Below are 21,642 nucleotides of genomic sequence, written 5' to 3' on the forward strand. Positions count from 1 at the left end.
CACCCCCAGCCAGCCACCCCCCAGCCAGCCACCCCCCCAGCCAGCCACCCCCCCCAGCCAGCCAGCCAGCCACCCCCCACCCAGCCACCCCCCCAGCCAGTCACCCTCCAGCCAGTCACCCCCCAGCCAGCCACCCCCCCAGCCAGCCATCCCCCTCCAACCAGCGAGCCACTGCAGCCAGCCACCCCCCACACTCCAGCCACCCCCCCAGCCAGCCACCCTCCTCCAGCCAGAGACCAACTGCGAGGAACTAGGAACTAGGAGATCAGCAGGACCTGAACTGCAGTTTCAAGCACTTTGGAGGTTGAAGTTGAAGTTCGTGTTGAGAGTTCTGCAGCTGGTCTGGCGTTGTTCACAAGAGAAAGAAACAAGAAACATGTGCAAGTGCCTTGCCAGCAATGCGATTGGATTTCCTCTGAAGGAGCATAACCGTTTGGAAGTAGCATTTCCCTCGTCTTTTGGGGTCAGTCCCTCTTCAGATTAGTGTTATTGGATGACTGGATGGCGGGCCCTATGCCAAGTCTTGAGATAAGATATGAAGAGGCTCTGTGGTTTGTTATTCCTGGTGGTCAAGCAGCACACCAGGTTGCCTCTTATTAACCATTAGGGCCTCACATCAAAATGGGCAACAGTGGCACTGGACAGCCAGCTGTTGATGGCAGAGGTAGACTATATACTGTTTAAAATAACAATCCTCTTCAGTCAACGTTAAATTTTCCCAACACCATTGTCTTCTCGAAGGGTGGCCAAACCAGTTATAGTTTGTTTGCTGTGAAGTCACTGAACTTGGCCTAGCCATGTAGTAACTTTAGAGCTTTATATTCGTTTAATTGACAATTTCACTGTCAATCCGATCTCATAAGAGTTTGCGACCAGGTTGGGTGGAGTGAGAATGCAGGACAGCCTCTTGCATTTGTAGACAGAAACAGAATCATTTTATTGTCTCCAACAAGATTGATTTAAAGCTCTCTCCCTCACCCCCCCGAAATAATCTCCCCTCTAATAAACTGACTCTTTTTTCTTAACATTGCATCTTGTCTTTACTGAATTAGGTACTGTATATAGTAGTTACAGCGTTTACAATGAAGGTTTATCTGACTCATATGAGTTAGATCCATTGAATTTACATTTGTTTTAAATTGTGCATTTTTTAAAAATATATATTCAGAGGCTTTAGAAACTCTTCTAATGGATATTGGCGTGACCTCAACCTCTCCCCCACCCGTCCACCCTTGTGGCTGAGAGATATTGCGCAGAACCTTAAGGGCCAGGTATTTTAAGAAGGGTTGTGAAATTTTCCTCCCAGCAACAAATTGAGTGGAGAGAAAAAGTAAAACAAATTAAGTACTTTACTTGTGAAGTTACAACCCATTCCCCTCCTGATTTCTTTTTGTATGTGCAAAGGGGGTAAATTCTCCTTGATTAGGGAGATAAGATATCTGAGAGGTGAAGTATATGTGCTGTAATATTTCTCAACCGTTATATATAATTCAGAAAACTGTCAGCACTGAGGGGGATAAAGCAACCACAGGAAATCTCAATTGTTTGAGATCTTGTTTGTTTGGGACATATATAGGTATATATATATACTCGTATACCTGACACTGTCAGTGTTAATAAGCAGAGAAGCAGAGATCTCTACTGCACAATCGCTTTTAAATGATTCATTTGTCATCCACCACCACCCACCCCCTTAATAATAATAATAATAATAATAGAGCAGGCAGTATTCATTTGTGAGTCCAGATGTGAAACAGGGTTGTTTTCAAAGTGGAGAGAAGCAATGTAAAGTGTGGTACTTTTCCTGCTACACCTGTCTTTCACCTTCTCATTTGAAGGCAGATAATCTGACCCTGGCTTTCAAAAGCACAGCAGATCCCCTGGCAGTCTGTCCCACTTCCTTTGACGTTATACACCTGCCCACAAGTGCCACACCATCCAACGCCAACGCTTGCCTGTGTGGAGAGCGAGAGAGTTGTGTGCAGAGTATATTACCAGGGAGAGCGTTGGACAGAAGCCAGAGAGAGATAACACATAGTCCGATTTACACACGGCTCTGCAGCCACACTTTATCATCGTTTCACTCAACAAATGTTACAGGGAAGTAAAAGAAATATGAATGCAGAGAATCCGAGTGTTTTGTCTGATCTAGTTGGCTGCCCTGTTTGCAGCTGTCTCTCTCACTCTGTCTCCTTTCGCACACATTGACAGCAGCTGAAAGGAAACTGGGATCTCAATCGTGACCTGAGTGTGGGGGTGTGCACAGCATGTGGGCACCTATCAGGGGGGCATCTTCCCACACACAATCTCCCACACTCCCTCCCACTTGGAGGGGCAGGAGGGGGTAGAAATGTTCAAGAAAACATTAAAACTAATAGAAAAAAACAATAACTTAATTATCTGAATGCTTGTTCCAACATTTTGTCCTTCCCAGGTTTGTTCTAACACACTCCTTTACAGACATGAACTGTGAAATGCAGGAGGATGGTGATTTGCCACATCAGTTTTGCAAACGCTTTGAAATTCCGCTCTGCGTCCTACACATCCTTCAAGTCTGCAGCTGCTTGAAGACACTCGGGGGATGCTCGTTAGAGTAGGAGATTTGCATCCGTGAGATGCATCAATGCTGTAAACCGTGGGAATCTGGGAGAAAGTGGGAGGTTTGCCTTGTAGGATTTAGTAAACGCTTGACTGTGAGGTCCAGATGCTGAGGGAAGGTCAGTTCTACAAATGCTTGGTTTAACGCTGTCTCAATGAACAAGATTTTGTTGTTATCCTGCCTCAAATCTTGTTTCAATGTTTCAACATTATAGGTATTATACTAATAAATGTAAAGATTATTATATAACATTTTAGCACCTTGTGCTTAAAGTAGAAATACTGCGGACACAATTAAAGTATGCTCAATTTATTATCCATTATTTCTTCTGTTGGTAACACAAACAGAAACAATAACACAAGGAATGCTTACTTGCTATTTGGCATGGTATAACTATTCCTCCATCACCCAGACACTGGATCATTAATGTGCATCTCTGTCACCATTTCCGCTCAAATTGTAATATGCTTCTTTGTGGTAAGATCATTATCCTGTCCTTCAAACCCCATTTTGGTCTTTCCTAACCTTCGCCTACAATCTTCTCTGACCCTACATTCCATCTATATCCTCTGTTCTTCCAGCTCTAACCTATTGCTAGGTTTCCACCCCCACTTCCCACCCACGCTCCACTATGCCCTGACTCTGGAATCCTCTTCCAAAACCACTTTACCTCTATCAATGGCTTCAAAAAAATGCCTAAAATGATACTGCTTGGATCATGTCTTTGGTCAAGATCTTTGAATCTCATTTCTCTGTTCAGTCTCCATCATTATGTCCGTCAACCATACAGAGATGTTTACTTTATGTGAAAGGTGATGTATAAGTGCAAGTTGTTTTTGTTGTGCCATCATCTATGACAATTTTCATGTGGATGTGAAGGGTGCTTTGGAGTAATCAACCCTCAATTTTCCTTTTTTCTCTCTGGAGAAGTGTCTGGCTTTGCCTGAACTGACTGTGAAACTGCTGAGTGAGAAATCAAGCTTTTAACTCAATGCCCTCTCACTCTAATGTTAAATCTTGTACTGTCCAATAATATCAATAATGTTCTGAGTGGGTATTAGGTAAAACATTTCCAATTCCATAAAAAGAGCTCATTCAGCATACTAAAACCAGCTGTGGTTTAGGTTAATGTTTTTTTTACATTCAGTTGAAACTAAAGCAAAATATTCAGAAACCTAAATTTAGCATTTTCTACTTATGGACCACTACAGATGTGCAGTGAGTGGCACTTACATCATGTGCAGTGAGTGGCACTTACATGTGGAGTCCTGTAGCTCAGTGGTTAGAGCATTCGCTTTGCAAGCGAGAGACCTGGGTTCGATTTCCGGCAGGGCGAAATCTCGGGCAAGTTTCTTTACTCCACACGCCTGATAATAATCTCTCAAGAAAAAAATAATAAACTGGTCATTTCAATCCACGACTGTTTGTGGGACACTGCTGTGCGCAATTGGCTGCCGCATTTCGCCCACAAGTATGCAGTCAATTCACTTTACAATCTATTCTGTGAAGCGCTTTGAGAAGTCTAGAAGATGTGAAAAGTGCTATATCAAATGCAAGGATTATTATTATGATGTGCAGTGAGTAGCACTTACACAGACAAACAGTGAGTGGTGCTTACACAGATGTGCAGGCCCTCGCAAAGGGCCCTCTCATCATCAGACATCCTATCCATCTGGCCTTCCACCCGCGGAGATCCTGAAGCAGCCTTCCAGCTGTTCCATGATCGCCTCTCCTCCACTTTCAACTCCCTCATCCCCACTAAAATCCAGGACCATCTCCAAACCCACCCGACCCACATGTATGCTGATGACACCCAACTCTACTTTTCCACCTCTCTTTGCGACCTCCAGTCCCCTAATGTTCTGTCAGCCTGCCTGTCAGACCTCAGGGGCTGGATGAGCGCAAACTTCCTTCAGTTGAACGTTGACAAGACAGAAGCCATACTCTTTGGCTCTTGTCAATGTTTAAAATCTCATGGTTCTCACCTCCTCCACCTACCCGACTTCCCCCCTAAAACTCTCCGAATCCGTACGCAACCTAGGCGTCAGGTTCGACCCCCAATTATCCTTCCTCCCCCACATCCGGTCCCTCACCAGCACCGCCTTTTTCCACCTCCATCGCATCGCCCGTATCCGCCAATATCTCTCCCCAAAAGCCGCTGAAACTCTGGTCCATGCCTTTGTCATATCTCAGCTGGACTACTCCAACACCCTCCTCGCCGGTCTCCCATCCACTACCATCCATAAAATCCAAATTATTCAGAGCTCTGCCGCCCGCATTCTCACCCGTACGAAACTCTGCTCCCTGATTACCCCAGTCCTTGCCAAACTGCACTGGCTGCCTATTCCAGAGAGGATCGACTTCAAGATCCTCACCCTTTTATTCAAGTCCCTCACTCCTCTGCAATCCCTACCTCTCTGACCTTCTCTCTCCTCAAAACAGCACCCGTTGCCTTCGTTCCTCTGGGTCTGGCCTCCTCCTTGTCCCCCGAGTCCTCCGCTCCACGCTTGGCGGCCGTGCCTTCAGCCACTATGCCCCGAGGCTCTGGAACTGCCTTCCTCACTCCCTTCGTCTCGTTCCCTCCCTTCCCATTTCGGCGTGGAGGGTGCGTTATAAATCCAAGTTGCTGTTGTTGAGTGGCACATTTTTCATCAACAGAGTGTCTGACACATGTGGAAACCCATCATCATGTTTAAGCGTATCCAAGCCATACTGACAGTTCCACGCATCCCACTTATACATGGAAATTCTATAGATGTGTGTTGCAATGGAATGCACACACGCTTCCTGCAGAGAAGGAGACAGTGGAACCACTGTGCTTCCCTCCCTGCAGCCACTTCCCATGTTTGCCACAAATCCACCTTGCTGCTTGATCCTGGACATTGCAAGTGGGCCGGTGGCACATAAGACCTGCATGCTCCTGGGGATGCTGTGAAGCCTTTCAACTGACTGCACCACAGGAGCACACAGGTCTTGTATGCCTCAAGTTTGACCTGCATTGGTATGATATTATGCGGTACTGCTTTACGATTTCTAACTGTTGTGCAATATACAGTGTTAAAGTCTATAAAGGGGTCACTATGGACCTCCTGACAGGTCAGAAATCAGAAGACAATCTCACACAGTACAAAAGGGCTGAAATGTTCCAACAGCAAAAAAAAAGTATAAAAAGAAAAAAGGCCCATAAAGCTCAGATCTTTAAAAAGTTCTATACTATTTTTCATTATAATGGACTAGCCCTAATTTTCATTATCTGGCAAATGCGATTAATAATCATGGTTAAAACTTCTAAAAAAGAACATCTTAAAATTGTTCAACCTCTTAAAAGGTACTTAAGCCTCAATATCAGGCTAAATATCCATCAATATCCATCTAAAAATATTTACATGTGATGCATGGTATTTACATGGATGTGCAGTATAACGTATGCACTCTATGTCTTTATTATAAAACCCAAAGTTTCTTGCATAATTTGAGCTCAATTATAGCACACAGTATCAATACCTGCAAAATATCCCCTTTTCAGGTTTTTGATGGATAACCATTTAGAGGGGAAACAAAATAGTAACATTTGGCAAGGTAACAGACCTCCGGTGGTGTAACCTGGCTGGTTAATACAACACGTGCTGGTTAATACAGGGAATATATAATCACTGGGACTGTGTTCAAGCCTGTCACGCAGTCTGGAATCTTGTGGTTTACACAGTCAGCAACAACTGAGAACGTGTTGTAGCCTTTGAAAAGCTCCAAATTGCTGATTTTCATAATAGTTTCCTCTCATCAATTATTGTTCAGATCATTCTCACTGGGAGTTTGACCAGAATTTGCTTCTTTAATTTTTACCACCGCCATTATGCCTGCCAAGATTTTCTGTGCATCTCTGAGCTTTGCTCGGGAAAAAATTGCATTGTTTGCACTTATCTCTATGTGACTTGGAGAACAAAGGATAGCTGGGAGTCATTATAAAGGGAATCATCTCATTGAAATTTCAGGTTAACCCAAAAGAGTAAAGCTCTTCCAAGTTTTTAGCTGTCATTTGAGCCTGAGATAAGATTACAGGCTACAAGTCTTGTATAGTTTTAAAAATATATATATTAAGTTCAATGGCATTCCAGGGGTAATTTTATGTGATTTTGTTTTTTGTCTTCATAATTGTTGGCACTAGTTATTGGACAATCCTCTCCAATCAACTCACTCCATCAATGATATACAGACATGTCTCCACCTTAAGATTGTAACATTCTTATTATTATTCTCAGCGTAAATTAATACAGTCATAAACAATACCTAATTACCACAAAATAATTGTCCCTTTAACCTTTCAACTCTCAGTGGGCATGTTTTTATTAAGCAGTTGTTGTTGAGTAAGGCTGGTGTGCACCTTTAGAACACCAAGGTGGCTGTCACATCATGTATAGGTTCGTTCACCATGTCGAAGGCAGGTATCCATCAAATAGCTGATGAGGATACTTGGAGGCTGGGAATGACAACTGCCAGAAGATGTTATCTGGAGTACAGGTTCATGAACACATGCTCATGAATCCAGGCTTGGCAACCACCTTGATTGGTATGTATAGTGGAAAGCAGCTGGTGTTCAACCTTATTACTGCCAACTGGTAGAACCATCGATCAAAGGGATGGGATGTGTGCCCAAGCTGTGGGCGGGAAGATGGTAGCCCAGTAGTTTAGTTCCTGATTTCAAGCCGAAGGCCTAAAGCATACGGTTGTCTGAGCTGGACAAGCAGTTGGAAATTTGCCAATTTGAAATAATGCTCAATGGCAAGCTATGCAGTTTTACTGACTTGAACTCCAACAGTACCATAACACATACTCTTGGGACCGTAAGCTTTGGTTGTTGCCTATCTGCACCTAATACATCCCAGAATCAATACACAGAATTAGGTATGGTGGGTGTATCTCAACAGGGAGAAAGTGCACATTCCATTCCAGACAACTGGGAAATTTCCATGTGTAGATGGCATAAATATGTGGAACTCTCAGCCTGGTTTGGGTATGCTTACAACAACAACAACTTGCACTTATATAGTGGCCTCCTCTTGCGCTCAGAGTGCTTAAGCACGGAGATGGGTTTTCGCATGTGCCAGACACCTGGCTGACCAAATAAAAACTTCTCTATAGGTCCAGTGTGGAACATGATGCGTCACACATAATCAAAATGTATTGCCTGTTACTTTGTTTCATAAAAAGGTGACCAAGCTCTTTTTGAAATTAATATCTTTGAATGAAAGTTTCCATTCTGGCTTTCATTAAATGTATTCTATAAATGTGCAACACTTGCAAGCAAATACCGTACCCTACAAGAGAATCCAGGGATGTTAAGCATAGTAGGGGAGGGGGAAATATACTTCAGTTCCGTTTGCAAATTACAGGCAGCAAATGCAGAGAAGCTGGTTATTCTCTGAAGAAGAATGACTGCTCGCAGGCAGAACACTCCTGTTTTTACCAGGCTGCTTCTTCCTGCTTTCAGAACACACAAAAACACGTACGCACACAAGAATAAAACAAGAGAGCTTTTGGCCTGTTTCTTTGGTAGACTATATAAAGCCTGCTCTATTGTAAACTGCTGCCCACCCAATCTATCTCTTAGTGGGAAGATGCTGTGTGGTTAACACTCAAAGCAGTCAAGTTAGATCAGCAGCATATTCATCCATCCTCACATCCGCTGTCCACCCTCCACTGTTTAATCCTACTTCTCTCTGCAGACAACATTCCCATCCACCCACCAAGACCCAGCAACACAGTGAGCTACACAAGGTTAGAATCACTTCTTTTGACACAGTAAATGCTCTTGAGTCGCAACTAGAATTTCATTAGCTTTGTTGATAACAGCTTCACATTAACTGAAAGCCTCCAGTGAATGGCCAATAATCACACAATTTGTTTGCCTTCTCGATCTCTGCTAATGGACACCTCTTCATCATGTGCACGTACTCACTGTTTCCACTTCCAAACAATATATTTATGCAGAATATTTTTAAAAAAAGCTTTCAGCTCTCGTGCTGCGATTGAAACATGACCCGGTACAAATATAAAAGATCTTCCTGAGGCCTATATTATACTTGTATTGATAATTTGCTGATGTAGAAAAGGTCAGAAAATATCATCCAAGGCAGTGATCATTTTCTGTTTGCCAAACAAAGATATCATATTTGTGTTTGACAGGTGAACAGTCGATGGTTGGTAGCTGAACCCTTCCTGTACTGAGGATAAGTTAGATTGCTCATAGCATTGGTGAAACAATTTGTTCTGCAGTTTTTGTTTGACACTCTAAACATTTGCCAAACATTGACCTGCTCATATCTAGGAGAATGCCAAATCAATCTTTAATATTCTGGCACTTGGTCAGTTTTATTTTAATATTATTACTTTGCTGCTACGTCAGAAATATTTGGTTGGATCTGGGAGGAATAGAGAACGAGCATGTTTTTTTTTAAAAAAAGGTAGAATATTGCATTAGAGCGAGGAGCAATAAAGCTTAAAATAATAATAATTGTTGCATTTGATACAGCGCCTTATGTGACGTCTCAAAGCGCTTCACAGAATATACTGTAAAGTGGATTGACTGTATTTTGTGGGCGAAATAATGAAACAAAACAAAATTGGGGGGTGTGGGGGAGAGGGTGTCAGGGAGAGGGGAGAGTGGGTTGAATTTTGTTTGGGTCACAGCAATGGGAGCTGAGAGATAAAACCATAATTGGGAGGTGCCGATCTTCAATAATAAAAAAAAACAATAATAAATTGGTCACTTCAATCCACGACTGTTTGTGTGTGGAGGGGGTGGGTGGGTGGGTGGGTGGGGGAAGCGGCTGCGCGCGATTCATTGACCGCCGGGTTTCGCCCACGAAATGTACAGTCAATTCACTTCACAGTCTATTCCGTGAAGCGCTTTGAGACGTCGTCGAGAAGACGTGACAAAGGCGCCGTGTCAAATGCGAGGATTATTATTATTATTATTAATTATTGTTATCTTCCCACGACCTGTGGGCAGTGTTTAATCTCACATCCATGAGGACTAGGGGTGGGGGGTGGTGGTGGGGGGGGTGGGGGTGGGGGGTGGAGGGGAGATGTGTCGCCCCCTGGTGGAGGACGATTTCTTTTTCAAAACACTGCAGCGCATGCGTTTCCCCTAATAAACTCTGCTGCTGGAAATCGAAAGGGTGCAAAGGCGGAGAGGGAGGAGGTCCTCTCTGCTCTCCTCTGCACATTGCACACAAAATACAACCCCAAAGCGCGGGAGAGGCACAGCCAGAGGCGAAATGAGGGATCTCAGCAGCATCCAGACCCTGACCCTGACCCTCACCCTCACCCTCACCCTGGCCATGGCCATGGCTCTGGGAGCTGCTGCTGTCAGGGAGGCACAAGTGGAGGAAGGAGTGACTGCTCCCCCAGGTATTTCACATCAAACCAGAAACCCCCCCCCCCACCACCCCCCCCCCACCACCACAGACCCCCCTCTGGTCCCCATCACCATCACTCGCAGTACCTGATCCCCAGCGCTTTGCAACATTGTAACACCGATCAGCTGATGGGCTCCTGTGACAACCCCCCCCCCACACCCCCCCCCCCCCCCCACACACACACACACACACTACACACAGAAAGGGGGGGGGGGATATATGTTTCTGATCAACCCTTAACCCCCCCCCCACCCCCCAGACTCCCAACACTCTCCCACACACTGACTTAAATACAGAAAAACTGGTTCATGAGATGAGTGAGTGAGAACAGCTTTTGTGGGGGTGGGGGGGGGGAGTGAAGAGGAGATGGTTTGTTTGTTGGTGGAGGTTGGGAAGGAGGTAATCTTCAGTTGGTCCAATGAATAATCCCGCAGACCAGAGATGTGTTTGTGCAAAGTCCAACCTCAGGCATATTTCATAATTGCATCGTCTCATTTGTGGCCAAATCAGGGAAAAACTGCCAAGAGATTTATAGTTTTTTTTTAAAAAAAAACCTAATGTGTACCATTCTCATTTGAGCGCCTGTAAGCAATACTGAGAATGATTGATGACTGAAGAATTGCTCTGGAAGCGGTTATGTGTGGGTGGGAAGAAAGGGGAGGATTGCAAGAGACTGAGGGATTGGGTGAGTTATCCCCTCGGGGTATTAATCTGGTATATTTTAGCTGACTCACAGAGATCCTGAAAAAATTACTAATATTTCAATAATCACACTACTCAGAACATTGACATGGTTGGAACACATTTTTCATAGGTAATGTAAACCCTACAGGAAAGAAACCGCTTTTGTGTGACTCAGAGTTTCAAATATCCAATCAATCTATCTGGAGATTCTTCAAACCAAAATTACTTTAAAATCTAGTCTTCCCCAGTCACGCTACTTGGTTATGGGTTTAGAATCTCTAAGTCAGGCTTTTGAACTCGGTCTAGGCTGCCACTCCAATGCAATGCTGGGGTAGTGATGCTCAGTTGTTCAATGAGACATGAAACTGAAATCCTCCCGGTCTACCTGTTCAAGTGAATGTTAAAGACAGATCCCATGCACGATTCGAAAAGGGAGGAGAGTTTCTCCTGGTGACCTGACCAAAAAGGCTCCAGGTAAAATTAGTCATTCACATCATGTCTGTGGGACATCAATGAGCACAAATTGATTGCTGTGTTCATCTACAAGATACACAGTCACTACACCTTACAGGAAATCCAGTAATGCGATTTGAGACTTCAAAAAGAAATGTTGAGTGAGGAAAATCTGTACAGAGGTTCATGCCATTTATAATCATGTCATTTTTCCTTCTTTGCAGAAATGTTACGTGAAGGTCAAACATACGTTTCAGACAAAGTGAAGTATTTCTGTTACAAATTCTCAGATAAACCTGGTATCAAACATATTTGGTCGGCAGTCAAGGTAGGATGCAGTGTGTCTGCTCTGTTATATTTACACATAGAAGAGCTGAGAAGGGTGCAGATTCCCATCTGATAAGAGAAAACATCAAAAAAAAAATTTTTATAGCCAACAGAACACTTGTTACGAATAGAACATCTTACGAGAGCCAGTGAGAATTTATTTAATACTCAACTACCTTCTTCAGAAGGGACCTTGTAGAGATGTACAAAACATCAATAGGATTGAAAAAGTAAACGCAGAATAATAATAATCCTTCCATTTGATATAGCGCTTTTCACGTCGAGAGGACGTCCCAAAGCCCTTCACAGAACACACTGTAAAGTGAATTGACTTTTTTTTTATGGGCGAACGCGGCAGCCAATTGCACACAGCAATGTCCCACAAACAGTCGTAGATTGAAAATGACCAATTTATTATTGTTTTTGGTTTTGGAGGGATTTTTATTAGGCTCTGTGTGGAGTAAGGAAACTTGCCCAAGGTTTCGCCCTGCCTGGAATTGAACTCAGGTCTCTCGCTTGCAAAGCGAGTGCTCTAACCATTGAGCTACAGGACTCCACAAACACTCCAGAACACTTCAGGGTGCACCGAGACAGTAGAACAAAAGGATGTGGGTTTAGAGTTTGCAAAGGGCAATTTGAGGACAGCCACCAGGACATTTTTCTTTTACCCAGAAGGTCATTGACGACTGGACCAGGTTGTCAGGAAGGGTGGTTGACGCCAAGACATAATTTTTAAAAGAAGCTTGATGCAGTGATAGGAGTAAAGTAGGGATGAGTGTTCTCAAGGATGGTATCAGATGGGCTGAAGGGCCTTCTTCATCTGAACTGTGAAGTTCTTTGTAGCAAATCCTTCGTTTACAGTCTCAGCAGGTGAGACATTTAAAGAACATGAAACTTAATTTAAACCTTTCTTCTTGGGTCCAGTAGGAATTCAATACAGATGAGCTAATGCTTGATAAGATTTAAAAAACTGCTTTGTCAGTCCCAAAAGTCTGTTTAGGTTTTAGTACAGGTGGTGAATAACTATTGCATTGATAGAAATCGAGATAATGGATACCCACTAGATGCCATCCTTGTCTGCCATCCTTGACGACTTGTCTATTTTGTTACGTAGATGTTAAGGATTCCATCGCACTATTTGAAAAGAGAAGGGAATTTCTCCCAGTGTTAGCCATCAATTCCCCAGATGAAAAAAAAATTGGCCCTCACCTTCACGGCTAGTTGTGGGGCACTGCTGCGCACAAATTGGCTGTTATGTTCCCCTAAAATTACAGTCACCACACTTTGCAGGAAAAACTCTGATGTGCTCTGAGATATTTTAACAAATGTAAGGGTGATTATCATATATAGTATTTGACTTGTCACTGAAGTTTTAGAAAGGTATAATTTGCATTTGATGATTTAATTATTTTATAGCCCGCAGACATGAGAAAACTACCAGCCATGATGGTCATATAGGGTTTGCACATGAGAAAGTTACTAACAGCTGCAGATGCTGGAATATATTTTTAATATTCGCATCTGTGATCAAAACTGTGCAGACAGCAGTCAAGCTCTTGCTCACGCAGGTGTTAGTCACAAAGGGAGATAACGTGTACTTATTGAACAGAGATGTGAGGAAGCTTAGAAAATGAATAGGTCACCCAAAAATGTAAATCCTCACGAGTAAAAATCAAAGCTGTTACAAATTTTAAAGTTAACAGGTAGGAGGATTGTAAAACAAGTCAGTTTTGTGTTTCAATAATGTATAAAAATGTCAGAGCATTGTCACACTATTTAAAATGGGTTTTGATTCCATTCCTTTTATTATACAAGCTATTGTCTTATAAATGCCTCTTATTGCTTATTGTTATAAAATAATAAGGCATTATATTTGCACTTGATACAGCATCTTTCGCTTTGAGACATCGTCAGAAAGATGTCTCAAAGCGCTTCACAGGATTGACTGTGAAATGTAGTGACTGTACATTTGTAGGTGAATAACTAAATAATAAATAACTGAATAACTAATGATTGCATTTTTTGCTCACAAGAAACAGTCTTGGTTTTACTACAATCTTGTAGAGTGTAAGACGGTTTGTTTATTTTTGGAAAAGATACTGAGAAAATTCTGGAGTGGTTCAGCTAATAGCCAGTGATATTACTGTCCTCTTACAGGTAAAAATAAACAGCTCCGAGTTGTTTCAGGTTTCCCATCCGGCTGAGCAGGAAAGCATTGCCAACGATCCCAAGACTTTCATCGACTTTCTTTTATCCTTGTACTATGGGATCACGTCCTCACCAAAAGCACCAGTTTCCGAAGTCCTCATTAGTATCGAATGCTATAATTCCAAAACCTGCTTTGTCGTGAACCCAATGGTATCTGATATGACATACACGGTGACTGTGACCAGGCGACGTACGTTTTAATCAACTTATGACTAGACAGTGTTTTTGTTTCCTCTTAAGTATCAATTGTTTTGTTGTGGTATTGTGGTTGTACATTTGGCTTTTCTTTTATTGCTTTGTCTTTGTCACTGCCCTGATCCCTCTATCTCCTTCCCCTGTATCAGCCGTAAGAATAATGAGTTAGTATAAAGTGGGTTCCTCTTATGTTGCAGAAGACACTTCCTTTTCTTGCTTTAAGATTGGGATACCTTGGGCATGTTATACATTTTTGCTTTGTTTTTAAAATAAGATGCAACAAGGTTACGGTGATAGACATGCTTAAAGTGGTGATATTAACTGTCAAACACAAAGATTAAAATACAATGATATTTAATATTGTGCCCCAATCCAACAAAACTGTGTTCAATGCAGGGCGAAGCTTTCCCCATCTGTGATGGCTCAACTACTGTAATAAGCATGTGTGGAGTTTCTGTGGGATAACTGTAAATTTATATAGCACCTTCCACATCAGAAGGATGTCTCAAAACGCTTCACACAGTGCACTGGGAGCCCAGACTGAGGGTGGGGAGGTTAGCGGAGGAGGAGAAGAGGGGAAAGCTGGCCTGAAGATGTTAAGGGAGAGGGCAGAACAGAGGGACTTGCATAGAAAGCATGGTCAATATGGCTGAAAGCTCACCCACCAAAGTTGGGGCGCAGCGGGTGGGTCATGGAGCAGCCCAGTGTTTGCTGAGCACATAACCCACAGGAACAAATACAATTATGGTTTATTTTCAACATATCACACAAATAAGCAAAGCTTAAAATGTTTCTGCAAACAAAACAGATGCGTTACGAATCAAAATAGAGCTTTCTTCTTGCAAGAATGTTTGAACAATATCATTGAGCACAAAGAACCCACTGTACCTAAATTAATCGCGTACACGATTAATTAGGTATAATTGATGATGAATCCAAGCTTGGACTTACTGGATAACATTGATTTGCAGTTACATGTAATAGTAGAGCCCCAGTTTCCATTAGATGTGATACTTGAATCAATACGAATTACTTCTGATTTTTGTTTTGAACATAAAGCTGATAGCAGGGACTAACATCTCCTTCAACCTGTGAAATGGTAGTACCTTCACAGGTTTTACATGCAAGATCCATGAGGACATAATATTTTCATTTGGTAATACCGTACAACACTGTGCAAAAGGCCGATTCAATTCAATTGTACTCCACACTAGGAAAGATATGCCCAGGAAGATCTACAGACCAAGTAGAATATTTGTGTTTGCACAGTATTAGTAATATACCAATTGTAAACCATATAACAAGATTTGAGAATCCAGTAATTTTAAAGGCAGTTCTCAATGAGTGGCTAAATGAGTGGCTAAATGTTAAGGGTTGGGTCCACTCAGACTTTCTTCAGAACTGTTAAGAAACTGATAATTGTTTCTAAAAGAATATATATTTTTAATATATAGTCGACTGTATGTTTTGTGGGCATGTAGCATGAAAGGTGTAAAGGTGGGAGTCTGATGCATTGAATAACGATGCTTGTAATGAAATGTTCAACAGTATATCGTGAGTCATTGTGAATCTTAATAATCTACATTTGTTTCAGCGTTTGAACCAAAACTGATTTTTCGGTTTATGGCTGGAATTGTCCTATTTCTTTGTGCAAGGTCCTTTAGCAGGTACAGTAGAGTGTTCAAATTAACTCAACATGTGTGTAAACTTCAGGCAACACATAGATATTGCACTGTTCGATGGCCTAACCAGCTTTGAAACATCCGGTTTCAAAAATGCTCTGAGTAAGAAATATTACTGTAAACAAATTCTAAATCTGGTGTAGCTGGATTATTAAAATAAAATTGAAGTCAAAGTGGTCTTTCATTTCTAAAGAGTTTTCAAAATATCTCTCAACCTTCGGAACAAACTGCAAACTCTGTTATGCAGGAGCACGTGTGTTTTTATATTTGCTAATGTCTCATTCAATAAAGGGTGTTGCTGTAATTTCCCCTTTGCTGCTCCCTTGCAACAAAGGGGAGGTTGCTGCAAAATATTTATTTATGAAGTACAAGTTCGATTAGCGCCAAATTAAGTGGTAACTCTGTTTAAGATGTAAACAATTTTGCCAATGATTGCATAAACTATCGTCATCTCATCGTGAATAACCATGACTGGTCTCATTATCTTTTGCAGGAGTGTGTTATTTTATTACTCTGCTGGAGTTGCACTGGGACTTATTGCCACATTAGTCCTGATTATTTTGCTTTGTAAAAGACTGATGGGGGTAAGCAATTGCTTTTTCAGTTTTAAGCAACCAAGGCACTGGATAGCAGCAGCAGCAGGAACCTTGACTGATGATTTTCTTTATCCTCCTGAATCCCAGGGAGCAGAGGTCAAATTTAGTACTGCCCTTTAGCTTGAGAGCAGCTAAATTGGGCAGAATATGGAATTAACCTGCAACATCCCAGGTATAACGTCCAGAATTTTGCCAGTCAAAGGAAGGGTAGCTCAGAAGTACAGAGAACATGAGGAGATATCATTGCAGAAACCTTGAGATGGAATCTCTCTCCATTTGTGTTGTCTATATTTCGGAGAATTGGAGCAGAGACTGATTGTGCCCGAAAGATAGAGAATAACTGGATGTGCATTAGAGGTTCTCCACAAGTTACTTTATAACTTGTACTTTCTTTTGCTCCTTGTAGGTAAGGCCATTCTTATTGTTACTGAGTGGAAGTTGGTCAGTCTCATTGCTCGTAATTTATTTTGGTGTTTTAAACCTGGCGCAAATACTAACTAAATATCGCTACTATGCACTTGGTGAGTACAGATATAACGGCCCGCCTTATGTTTTCATGCATTCTTCTTTCACCTAAATACAAATAAGACTAAATATTCAAATGAGATTGAAAATCTTCAGCTTTTTGTTTTTGTTTGTTTTAAACAGGTTACCTTTGTGTCGTTGGGTGTTTTAGCTTTGCAGTTTGCTACAAGCATGGGCCGTTGTCAAACGAGCACAATATAAATCTGCTGACCTGGATCCTCAAACTGATAGGATCAGTATTAGTATACTCTGGTGTTACTCTCCCACAGTTTGCCTATGCTGTGCTAATCACTCTCTTCTGTATCAACAATCTGCACCACCCAGCCAACCTGGTCCATTCTGTTTACAGGTTAGTTCTCACTTCAGTGACTTGAAAGAACTTTCAAACATTTCAAATATGTATAGTTACCATCTCCAGCAGATTTATTGCTATCTTACGTAGCTCCTTTACATCCTTTCTATCCACTACTATTACTTTTTTGCCCTCTAAATAATAATAATCCTTGCATTTGATATTATAGCACCTTATCACGTCTTCGAGTCTCCTCAAAGCGCTTCACAGAATATACTTTAAAGTGAATTGACTATATTTTGTGGGAGAAAGTAATAATAATAATAATTCTTGCATTTGATATAGTAATATTCACGTCGTTGAAATTCAAAGTGGTAAATTTTCTCAACGCCAACCTGTGGCCTTAACAACAACTACAACAAGATTACATTTGTATAGCGTCTTTCACGTCGGGAGAACCTCCCAAGACGCTGGACAGTGTACAGCGTTTTTGACCCGAGCTGGGGTTGGTGGGGGAGAAGGAAGGGGAGGGGAAGGGGGGGTGGCCGATGGCATGGTCGAAGAGGAGGGTCTTGAGGTGGAGTGACTGGGGGATGGAATTCCAGAGGTTGGGGGCAGAGTGGCTGAAGGCTCTCCCGCCAATGGTGGGTCGGGGGACGTGGAGCAGGCCAGAGCCGGCTGAGAGTAGGGAACGGGCGGGTTGGTAGTGGGTTAGGAGGTCACAGAGGTAAGGTGGGGCGAGGCCATGGAGGGCTTTGTAGGTGAGGACCAGGATTTTGAACTGGATCCTCTGAAGGATAGGGAGCCAGTGGAGTTGGGCGAGAGTGGGGGAGATGGGGTCACAGAGTTTGGTGTGGGAGAGGACACAGATTGCAGAGTTCTGGATTATCTGCAGCCTGTGGAGGGAGGAGTTGGGAAGGGCGACAAGCAGGGCATTTGCATAGTCGAGCCTGGAGGTGATGAAGGCATGAACAAGAGTTTTCAGTGGCCTGAAGGGTGACGTAGTGGATGAGTCGGGCGATGTTATGGAGGTGAGGGAAGGCAGAGCAGGTCATGGCTTGAATGTGGGGAAGAAGACAGTTGGGGGTCGAACAAGACACCTAGGTTCCTGACTGGCTGGTGAGTTGTAGTGTGCAACCATAGAGGTTGATGCTGCCAGAGCCTGAGGTGCTGAGGCGCTGGCGAGAGCCGATCAGGAGGGCCTCAGTCTTGTTCACATTCAATTGTAGGAAATTTGCCCTCATCCAGGACTTGATGTCCGATGGCAGTCTGTCAGGACAGCAGCGGTTCTGGAGTTAACGCTAAGGAACAAGGAAATGTTCCCTCATGTTATTTTCTGAACAGTCAGTTTAAAATAGATTTGCTTTGCCAATGAGTCACAGGCATAAAATCTGATGTATGTTTGCAGAGCTCTGCTAGTCAGGGCCCAGCAGGTTAATATTTTAAGTTATGAAAGTAAGACAGATCACATCCATTGTTTAATAACATTTAAATCTTTAGAGAGGTCCATCCAGAAATTTTTAAAGCTCAAAATACTAAGTGTAAAAGCCCTTTTCACCAGCCATATTTAGCGTAGCCAAAGTGGTTTGTCAAGGTGATCTCGGATCCCTTTTCTGAATTTGAAATGGCTGCCCTTAAGCTTCAGTTATATTACAGAATTTACATCAGTTCAATACATCAATTGAATTGGCATAAATTCTGTTCCAACCGGCTGCTTGCGTTACCAAACAATTATCAGTACTATAGTCAGAGTGAATGCATTTCACAGTCACCTCAGTTTAGCGAAGACAGTGTGCCTGTAGGTGGCGGTGTGATACAACCAGAAAAATGGAAAGAAGGATATTTAATGCATTTGCGTGGCATTAAGTGAGCACAGGGCAGAGGTAAATGTAGACCAGCAGATGGCTATAGGAGGAGCTGAACAATGAAACAGTCTATCGAGATTTCGATCTGTTGGAAGAAAATGTACGTTTTGCCCACAAAATATACAGTCAATTCACTTTATATTCTGTGAAGCGCTTTGAGACGACTCGAAGATGTGATATACAAATGCAAGTATTATTTGTATTAAAAAAAGTTGATATTTGTTTAAAACACAAGATGTATGAGAAAAGGAAACAACAGTGTTTAAAGTTGATGCCCCTACCACAAGATGCCATTTATATAGTAACTTGGATAACCTGCATATCACAACTGCTCTCCTCAAAGAATAAATACAGAATTTCAATGGTTTCATTGCATGCATGATGTGGACTTCGAACATTAGGGTTTGGCAAAGTTATGTGTAAAGGTGTTTTGTTCTCATTGCAGAAAACTTAAAGGCTCTGCAAAAAAGGCAGCGAATCGGTTCATCACTGAAGACGAGTACAGAGAACAGACTGAAGCAGTGACTCTGATTGCCCTCGAGAATCTGCGTAAATATTGCAGAGGCCAAGAGTTCCCAGCGTGGGAAACTGTGATGAAAATGAGTTCTCCGAAACGGCAAGTTTTAAGTTGCTACAAGTTCCTGTACAAAGATCTTCAATAACCTCAGTTACACAGAAGCTAACTACATTTGCTTAGGGCAATGGCACCAATTCACATTTCAAGTTGTTTAAAGAGAACACATGGGCACATCCTTCTGAGTTTGTATATATACAGTCTCACCTGTCTCAGATCCCAAACTTGTGAATTTAAGTCAGGATCGATAGAAAATTAAAATGCATTCCATTGTATCGAAATATTAGTTAGATGTCAGCAGTACAGTCTTTTATTTGAGATGTTATTCTGAGGTCCTGTCTTTCTGTTCAGATGGGTGTTACAGATACCGTGGAACAATTCTAAAGTTTGTTCCAGTATCCTGGCCAACAATGTCCCAAATAAAATTGATCATTCACTTCATGAAGGTTTTAGTGGACCATTGTTGTGTGTAAATTGTCTGCAGTATTCATCTACAAAAATGCAGTGACTACACTTTCTAACAAATACCATGAAATGTCCTCCTGTCGAGAGAGTTTGTGTGACAAATGTAAAGATTGTCCTTTTAAAGGCATTTCACAAGAACAATTACTCTGCATTATGTCATTCTAATTTGCAGGCTCGCAGACTTCATCCTCAAAGGCCAGCATCTGACTCAGGAGGAAGTGTCTGTACATGAAGACCAGTATGGAATCGGAGGCTCTTTCCTGGAAGCCCAGCTCTTTGCCACAGAGGAAAATAGCAGATCAGGCTCCGAGAATTGGGAAGATCCAAACGAGGAAGAAGAGACTGATGAGACTCAGACAATAGATTTTAGTACTCTTGTAATTGAGCAACTATTCTGATCTTTTGCTGTGGACAGGAGAAACAAATGCAGCTTACAAGGCTTCAAATGGTTAGGTGCTGTAATGCTGGTGCCTCTCATATACATGGAGAAAGGCTGAGAAGCCACGAAATGGACTTCTCACTGAATGAATAGACCAGAGAAGAACAGTTGATTTTCTTTAAAAAAAAATGCACTAATTGAGTGTAATCCTAGTAAGCAGTGCTTTTCTTTCAATACGACTGCGAAACTGTAGGAATGCAAGGAGCTCTGGCTCGGAATAAGCTATTTGTCTGGATGACAATGTTGTTTAAATCTTGATGGAAAACAGAAATTTAGTTCGGGAATTCTCTACTTTTCTGCCTATTGGTTAATGTTTCTTTCCAATTGGTTTAAAGGCTGTTGACAATGAACTGCTTCGAGATGTATCATTTATCCTTTATTGTATTCATATCTTTTTATGATTTGGGAGAATTTATTGTGCTGAGTTTGAGTTATGAGAATTACTGTCAAATATAATGCCTTTTTTTTCAAAGCAATTGTGGCAGCTATTTTGTGCATAGGAACCAAAAAAAAGAATGACAACTGCCTAAGGTGCCTTCGTATTATAAAATGTAATGTCACAAAAAATCTTTTTATATTTTATTAATAAAATTTAACATATAATCAGAATTCTTTTAGCACTAATACACCTGCATATCATTCAGGAACATAATTTACATAATTGCTGAAGCAACCTAATAATCTTAACATATTTTAATCCGCCAAGTGCTCTATAGAATTGATACATTTTGTACATACAGAAGCTGTAATGCATTCAAGGCACATGGTATTGTGCAATGCTAACGCAATAGTGCATCCTTCACCCAGTAAAATCAAGTCAATCCTCATTACTGCAAACTCACCGTGATTGATACAACGGGAGTGACGTCTCCCAACGTTTCATAAAGCTTTCCTTGCGTTAAATAACACAAGGGAAGCTTTGTGAAACTTTGCAAACTTTACCCCGTGTGTTTTTGTGCCTTGAGTAACTGCTGGTCAGAATGAGATTTCAAGACAGGGCCAGAAAAAAAAGCAATAAAAAGTGGTTAGAAATAAATTTGAAGAAATCTGAAGATTCTATCATTCTGGCTCTGGCTGGCAGGGAGTCAGATAGCTTGCTGTGCGTTATGTTTTCCTATCAGGAAATAATGGGTATCTCAGAATCCATCTCTCAAGATTCGATTGATTGATTTTTCAAAGAGCCAGCACAGTTACGATAACCCACAAGGCCTTTTTCTTGCTGTAAATTTCAATAGTTTGCTCCATTCTCTGTTGGATTACTGGCTTTCTGCTCTGTGGTCCCCTTTTAAAACACTTTATATAAATTAAATTTCACTGTAC

The 21,642-nt window shown here is 41.9% G+C and overlaps 1 protein-coding gene across 1 annotated transcript; it reads left to right on the forward strand.

The window, feature by feature from the left end:
- The first annotated feature begins 9,811 nt into the window (after positions 1 to 9,811).
- Positions 9,812 to 21,586, forward strand: nemp2 (nuclear envelope integral membrane protein 2). Its single transcript, XM_042336142.1, has 9 exons — positions 9,812 to 10,009; positions 11,379 to 11,482; positions 13,639 to 13,879; positions 15,479 to 15,551; positions 16,060 to 16,150; positions 16,569 to 16,683; positions 16,811 to 17,036; positions 19,290 to 19,460; positions 20,056 to 21,586. The coding sequence occupies exons 1-9, from the start codon at positions 9,877 to 9,879 to the stop codon at positions 20,279 to 20,281; spliced, it is 1,380 nt and encodes a 459-aa protein (XP_042192076.1). The 5' UTR covers positions 9,812 to 9,876; the 3' UTR covers positions 20,282 to 21,586.
- Positions 21,587 to 21,642: the final 56 nt, after the last annotated feature.

Source organism: Callorhinchus milii, unplaced genomic scaffold (assembly GCF_018977255.1).
Source record: "Callorhinchus milii isolate IMCB2004 unplaced genomic scaffold, IMCB_Cmil_1.0 Scaffold6, whole genome shotgun sequence".
Lineage (NCBI taxonomy): Eukaryota > Metazoa > Chordata > Chondrichthyes > Chimaeriformes > Callorhinchidae > Callorhinchus > Callorhinchus milii.